This window comes from Arachis hypogaea, chromosome 7 (assembly GCF_003086295.3).
Source record: "Arachis hypogaea cultivar Tifrunner chromosome 7, arahy.Tifrunner.gnm2.J5K5, whole genome shotgun sequence".
NCBI classification, from domain to species: domain Eukaryota; kingdom Viridiplantae; phylum Streptophyta; class Magnoliopsida; order Fabales; family Fabaceae; genus Arachis; species Arachis hypogaea.
The window spans coordinates 5,333,458-5,341,007 of record NC_092042.1 but is presented as its reverse complement, the minus strand read 5'-3'; the positions used below and the strand labels follow the sequence as shown (position 1 = coordinate 5,341,007).

At 35.3% G+C, this 7,550-nt stretch overlaps 1 protein-coding gene across 2 annotated transcripts; it reads right to left on the bottom strand.

Annotated features, from left to right (window-relative positions):
• Positions 1–253: 253 nt before the first annotated feature.
• On the bottom strand, positions 254–6,952 carry LOC112702160 (la-related protein 1A). Of its 2 annotated transcripts, none has more exons than XM_025753083.3 (14): positions 6,144–6,952; positions 5,201–5,726; positions 4,912–5,080; positions 4,360–4,450; positions 4,143–4,214; positions 3,163–3,689; positions 2,954–3,023; positions 2,640–2,744; positions 2,218–2,528; positions 1,866–2,006; positions 1,702–1,765; positions 1,227–1,372; positions 970–1,074; positions 254–867 (listed from the first exon to the last, which is right to left on the bottom strand). In XM_025753083.3, exons 1-14 carry the CDS (start codon positions 6,399–6,401, stop codon positions 729–731), a joined length of 2,724 nt encoding a protein of 907 aa, XP_025608868.1. In that variant the 5' UTR covers positions 6,402–6,952; the 3' UTR covers positions 254–728. The 2 variants fall into 2 exon arrangements, with proteins under 2 accessions (XP_025608868.1, XP_025608867.1); XM_025753082.3 differs by having other exon boundaries at positions 5,201–5,729; positions 6,144–6,867.
• Positions 6,953–7,550: the final 598 nt, after the last annotated feature.

The following is a 7,550-nucleotide window of genomic DNA, read 5'->3' as shown; positions in this document are numbered from 1 at the left end:
CGCCATTCCAAGTTTCAATATCCATGTGAGAAGATTTTCCAAAGAAAACCAGACTATCAAGCATTAAGTTCTCTCCCGGAGCTATGAAGGTTGTGTTTCATTTAAGTTCAAATTTGTTCATTCCTTGATTGGCCACAAATTCTTTAGTAAAATGTTGCGTTAACTTTGATGTCATACCAAATTATATTAACTTTATATTTCTTATATGCAATTTGGCATGACATGAAAGATAAATCAATTGGGCACATGGAAAGGTTACAAAATGATTCTCACTCTTATTGTTCAAATTTGGCAGACATAAATAAGTACAACCCTCCCCTTTCTTTTTTTCTTTTTTTACTCTCCCAAAAGTAAAAAGAAGGACCCTATTTCCCTTATGATGTAACAATGTTACACAACTTTCATCTAAGTCTATCAACTTATGTACAACATTTTTTGGAGACAAGAAAAGGGTGTCTCCACAAAGTGTCTCAAAAAGAAAGGAATCAGTTGTATACCATATAGAATGATATATTCATCAAAAGAAGAAGAAACTTGGCAATCAGCAACCCTGCATCATCAAAACCACAGTTTTTATAAATATTTGAACAAAAAAAAACAATCTTCCCCTTTCTTTCTTTTGCATTCAAACCCAAAAAGCAAGGCTGCTACTCCAAACACACAATGTTAAAAAGTTGTTAGAGCTCTTTTCAAAATTGGGATGCCATCAAAATTGGGACACTCGGGGCCTAATCGGCGTCCTCTTTCACCGTGTGCTTTTCTTTGGCGCGGAAATCGTCCAAACTTCGGTAATCTTCTCGGAGCAACCTGTCCAGCTCAGGGTGCTTATTCAACGGTTCGCATGCCTTGCGATAGTGGTGAAATGCCCTGCCAATGATGGAAACATGAAAATATCGCATGAAATCGAGAAAACACTTTAACACAAAATTCGAGTAAAATAATTAAGAAGCAAGAGTAAATAGGTTTCACCAGTATTTTTCCAAGCCATAGAGATTTCCCTTCTGATAGAATTCCAGAGTAAGCTGTTCAAAATCCTTGTACAGATCTTCCCTGAATTCCTTCTCCAAACCATAACTGAACACGAGTTACTCGAAAATTAGAACAATACAATACCCATGAATGCTTTAAAATTATAGTATAACATACTTATCTAAACTAACATTTGACTGTACATGAAAACCTTGAAATCATTCTACAATTTGAAAAGTATAATATGACATTGATACCTGTAGAATCTGAAAAGACATTCTATGCCATAATTATAATTGGCAGCTGCATCTTCCTTTGCCAGTTTCTTAAATTCATTATACATAGAAGGAACAAACATGTCGCGAAGAAAATAGCACCAAAAGCGGTATAGTGCATTCATTTCCTGCATAGACAAATGCAAACAAAAGGGGGAAATGTCTACCGGAATTAGCAAGTAATGTAAAAGGAACATAATGAACAAATACAAGTATTAATTAAATAACATAAAAATTGTATTTTAAAAAAAATTCAAGACCCAATTCAAAAGACCAAGCTAATGAAACCCAACATCATGTTTGATATTTTGACAATGCTGTGTGATGTCCAACATCTTCAGAAAAGAACTCTTAAATTCAAGTACCGAAAAATGGATGACGCTTTAAACATAAATTCACAATACAAATAATAGTAACGAAAAATATAGTTGTTCATAGGAAGTTGACAGAAATCCACCTCACTGCAACCGATTCCAAGTTTCTTTCGATCATTCAAGCATCGTTTATGATACTTCACGTACCTGAAGGGAAGAATAATCTCATGAGAAATTTTGAAATTACATGTTCAATATAGTCCTAGACCTTATCACACGTGTATCGTAGACAAGTATCATAACGTACTTCTGCTGTTTGAAACCGTTTTCTTCTAAAAGTTGGTGACTTGGATGCTGAAAAGGTGGGAAAGATTTTGGCATGGAACCCACAGGAGGACTACCCGAAAGACCACCATGCGGCGAACTACTCAATTTGGAGGGTTTGAGACTGCAAAATTAAGAGAATAATTGGAAGGAGCTTTTCAATGATCAAACTAAAGAATCAACATGCGGTTAGGGAGTTAAAAATATGGCATACTCCTGAGAATCAATAATAACTTCATATTCATTATTCATTATCTAAGAAAATGTTCTTTGAAAATAGAAAGAAAGAAAGCAACCTAAGATTATATTCAAGGGTATAATCATTTTGAACTGACCAATGATTTTCAGGTGTGGAAGCAAAGAAAAACCCAACCGAATTACTAGGTGGGCTTTCAGATATGATCCCGGTGGAGTTACGAGCGGTTCCATGATTTCTAAAATTGCTAGAGAAAAAGCGCTGCTTTATATAAGATGATTGCTTGTGATAAGTTTTCTGTTTCCTTCGAGAATTACTGCTTCCAGATTCTTCATGCATGCCGCTTCCACCAGTATTAGATACTCCTGAAGTATGGCTTGGAGATTTTAAGTTTCGATCTCTATCATCATTATTATTCTTTCTACGATTAGACCGTCTATGTTTCAGTTCCTGTTGATAATTAGGTGAGGCGACTAAAAAAATTAATAAAATGAAGACAACGACAATGATTATAGACAATATAAACAAGGATTGCTGAAATATAAATATTAGTGTGTCAACCTGCTCAAAGAAATAAAGCCCATCGTTTATTGCAGAAGCAAGCTCATTGGAGAGGGATTTTGATTCTTTACCAGAACCTCTGGACCCTTGTTTAGAATCATTATTCTGAAAATTGAAATAGAAAATAGTAAAAGTTCTATTGAATAAATTCAACAATCAAATTAGTTCTAATGTTTCATCAGTGGTACAATTTGAGCTATGAAGCAATGTAAACCAATACTTAATTCGAATGATAACCCACTTTTAAGAAAATTAAAAGTGGGTTATCATCCATCCTGGGTAACGATCAATATGAAAATTATAAACAGCAATACCTGGGTAACGATCACAAGTCTCTGTACATCTTGTTCAATGACAGCCATCTCATCATCGTCATCATCCATCCTTTTGGACAACAAATTAATATCAGATGAATGTTCATAAGAAAAGTGAAAACTTTCGCAAAGATAAAACAGAACCAGGAAACAGATGTAAGTTTAATCGAGATATCGATAAGCAACTACAGATTGTCAATGTGCAGTACCTTCTAGGAGAAGAAACCTCAGTCTTCTTTTGCATCTTCTGCTCAAGCTCTATCTCTTCATCAAGCATAAATGTATGACCGAAATCATTGGAAAGGTCTCTAATATCCGTATCAGCCGAAACATCCGCATTTCCAGTCTCAGTATCATCAAATATTTTGGCATCAGTTTCTTTGTAGTAGAAGCTTAAATTACTATTGGTTGTATTGTGATTAGAGTATTTGACTCTTTGACCAGTTGCTGCGTGAGAATTATTCTTTGAATGATGGATCTCACTATCCTGCTCATGATTCATATGCGAAGATTGTGAAGTATCTGTGTTTGACTGGATATGGTTTTGAGCAGCATCTTTAAAATTTGCTTCAGAAATATCCTTGGTCTTATCTCCATCAACTTCCGTATTCTCTGAAGATTTCAATGCATCTTCTACGACTTGCCTCGGTTGAATCTGTTCAGCAGATGATCCTAAATTTCCTGAAGAACCTCGGATCCATTTTGACCAGTTATTGTATTTCCTTATCTTGTCACCCTGTAAAATTAAAAGTAACAAATGAGACTAACTTATATAACATGAAGAAAAAAGAAATTAATCCAAAAAATATACCAAACTTTCATGTCATTTATGCTGTAGTAACTTAAAAAACTAACTCCAAAAGTATGAAGAGGTTATTCCATGATATAAAACATAAAATCTACACATTATAAAACGAAACTAGAATGCGATATTCAAAGAAAACCGTCAAAAAACAGATAAATCAATGTACTATAAACAATTGAAATAACCAGTTCCTGATGTTAATATTCGAAACAAACAAGAACAAAATAGAAGCAGTACCAACAAAAGAATCAAATTTGTAACAAGGTAGTTAAAGCAATAAACTAGATTCCAGAGCAAGTGAGATGCTTAAACATGGTTTGCTCTAGTAGAAAAGCAGTAAAAAAAATAAACTAGGCAAGCTAAGATAATCTATCTGAATCAAACCTGCACTTCCACAACATCAGAACTCTGAAGTGCATCAAGGATGAAAGGTATGTCAGTGCTCATCTTCTTGACCTACAACGACGAAAATTCACATCACACAAGGCAAGCAGGAATCAGAATGTAATTACATATTATAGAAAACACCAGCATATGGGAATATATGGCATATGTGAAAAAGTGTAACAAAATTGGAGTACAAGTTATTCATTGGACATACCCTTTTAAAGCCAGCTACAATGGATATTGGAACCCATCCTTGGTCATCCATCAAGGAAATAAGGTAATGATCATTCTGCAGATTTTCATCACTGCCAAGAAAAGGCTCTGAAGTCAGCAGTCTGCTGTATAAGCAGTCTATGTCATGCAACTTACATTTGTTTATTCTCGGAGTGCAATATAGAGTAGTACGTTTATTAGCTCATTCTATGTGTTGTAACTTTTGCATGGCTTACTTTTGCAAACAAAAAAGTTATTATAGATTCAGTTGCTTTAACATAAAAATTACAAACCGATCCAATTCAGCATCTAATGCAATAATCCTCTTACAATGCCATCTAATAGTTAAATATATGCATTCATCCTTGTCTAGAAGACTCAGTTGATGACTGTGGTACAAAAGCATTTTATCCCTGAGAAACATTTGTCAGACAAATTGGAAAGAACAGCCAAGAAATATTTTATCACACGCCGGTTTCTTAATTGTAGTTAACAAATCAAGACCATGCAGGATTAAGGTATATAAGCCGTAATCGGTAATTAAATTATGTACCTAAAATAGTAGTCTATCTGTTTAACAATGCTAGCCCTCAAAGCTACAGTTTCTGGAGGCAGTGACTGAGAAGATGGACTGACAGGATACGGAACAAAATGTCGAGGAGGGGTTCCTCTAATGGGGAGAGGAGGTGGCATGGGGGGGCCATACCATACTGGAACATGTCCTGTTCAGAAAATTAAAATTGGATTAAGAGAAATAACTGATGGAGAAATTCAAGACAAAAAGAAAAGAGTGTATTTGCTAAAATGTGTGCATGCATATAGATAAGTGAATAGAATTTTACCCGGAAAGCCAGGACCAACCATATATCCTGGAGTGGGACCGAAAAATGGAGGTCTTACAAAGTTCCTCGGGCCCATACCCTGTTGCATTGGTATGTTTGCTCTGGCAGGGAAAGGCCTTTGATGATGCCAACCGTGATTTAAGTGTTCACCTTGTTCTTGCATATTTGGTCTTCCAGTAGAAAAATTAGCAGAGTATGCATTTGGATCCCCTCGTGGGGACGGCGGAGCATTTTTGGCATCGACAGGATGAGCAGGTGGGCCAAAAGCTGGTCTTGGTGACTGAGACCCCGGTTTCACCATAGGGTTCTCAACACTTGGATAAGGCCCAGGACCAGGAGGGAAACCATATCCGGGAATGGCAAGATGTGGCGCAGGCACCATCTGATAAACCGGAGTAACTGCTGGTTGATGATAAGGCATTGGTATAGGAAAGGGAGGTGCACCACTTGGGTTGCGCTTAGTGCCTGGTTTCTGATGGCGGGATGGCATCTTATGTAACGGATTGTTTCCAGGACCATTCGACTTCTGCTGATTATCAGACCCATGCAAAGTCACAAGGAAAACAAACAACATTAATTAAAAAAAAAAGTGCAACTCTTTAAGCATTCAACTTCTATTTTTATCACAACAAAAACAAGTATTGCTGGGAAAAAAAATAATAGTACCAAACACTACAGATTTCATTAAACTTTAGGACTCCAATGCTATATATATATATATATATATCCAACATTTTTAGGTCAATCCTTAACCACAAAAACCAAAGAATAACATAGCATCTATTCGAAACATAAATTCGGTTGACAATACATATAAGGCAATACATACATAGAGATTAACTAAAAAAACACCATGAATCAACAAAACCTTTTGCATTCATAATGCTAACAATAACAATAATGATAAAGATGATGATGACGATATTATTATTTATAAACTAACCTGCAGTGTAGGAGGCCGTGGAGAAACCTCCACAACACTTTTCACAGAAGCTGCTGAATCCTCAGACTTAGCAACAACTGAATCAACATTCTTGGGTCTCTGTGCATCAGAAAGAGCAGGCCAAGACTCATTCCCCATCATCACAGAAACCTCAGCTCCATTCCCATCATCAGCTACAGGTGTCTTCCATGGAGACTTTGGAGCACTAGCCTCCTTCTGATGATCCTCAACACCAATCTCATTCTCAGCAGTCACCATAACTGCTTCTCCTCTCTCTCTCACCAATCAAAACCTAACTCCAAATATTACCCCACACACAAACCTCACCAGGCCAACAAAAACAACTCAATACCCTAAACTAAAAGATGAACTGGAGTATCGAATATTGATTGAAAATGCAAAGATATCATAAAAAGATTGAATTTTTACTTGCCCTTTGAATCAATGATGCTGGTGAGCAGAAGAACCATGAGCTATTGAGCTGAACTAGTGGAAAAATTTTAGTGGGTATGCATAAAAAGAAAAAGGGGTTCCTTTTGAGTTGTTTTAGGCCAAAGAAGGAGCTTGGTCACTGTGACAGTAGAAGCAGCAAAAGAAGGTGGTTGGGACTTGGGGTGATTAGGGTTTGTGAGGGGACACTCAGTGATGTGTGTGTTTTTTTTGGGTCTGTTTTGTTTGTTTCTTTTGAGAGTGAGTTAATGAGTTTGTGTTTTAGAAACAGATTAATGAAAAAGAAAAATATGACTTTTAAAAAAGTTAAAGAAAAGGATAAATGTATTTAATAATATTTATTTATTTATTTATAAAACAAATAGGGAGTACTATTTAGACGCTTTTAATTGGTTGAACTTGAATGTGTGATGTCAACTTCACGGGAGTAAAATTTAAAAATTTCTATTTTTTTATTTTTCCTTGATGGAATGATTTTAAAATTGGGCCCTTAATTTGTCAATAGAAACATCTTGGACTTAAAAATAGGTTAGCTCACTCAAAACCAAAAACAAAGAAGAGGTACATAAAGACCTTTAACAAAAACATAAAATCTGAAAAGTTATTACATCCCGGGCATTGATTGAATGACAAAATATGGTTTTTTTTTTTTAATATGGTGCACCTAGATTCGAATATTGTCAATTGCCAAGTAGTGAATAGAATTCTTAAATATGTATACGAGTACATAGTGTGTGTGACTAGGAGATCTTATAATTTATATTTTTAAATGATGTATTACATATAACATTTTAAAAAGGTTAATTTATCTAGAGTACAAAAGTTAAGAAATATAAATGAGTTAATAATCAAAATTGTTTTCAAAAGATACCTCAATCTTCATTTTAGTTCTCGAAAGATAATTGTGTTAATGGAGTTTGTCTTTCCGTCATTTCAGTTGATGACGTGGCTAATATT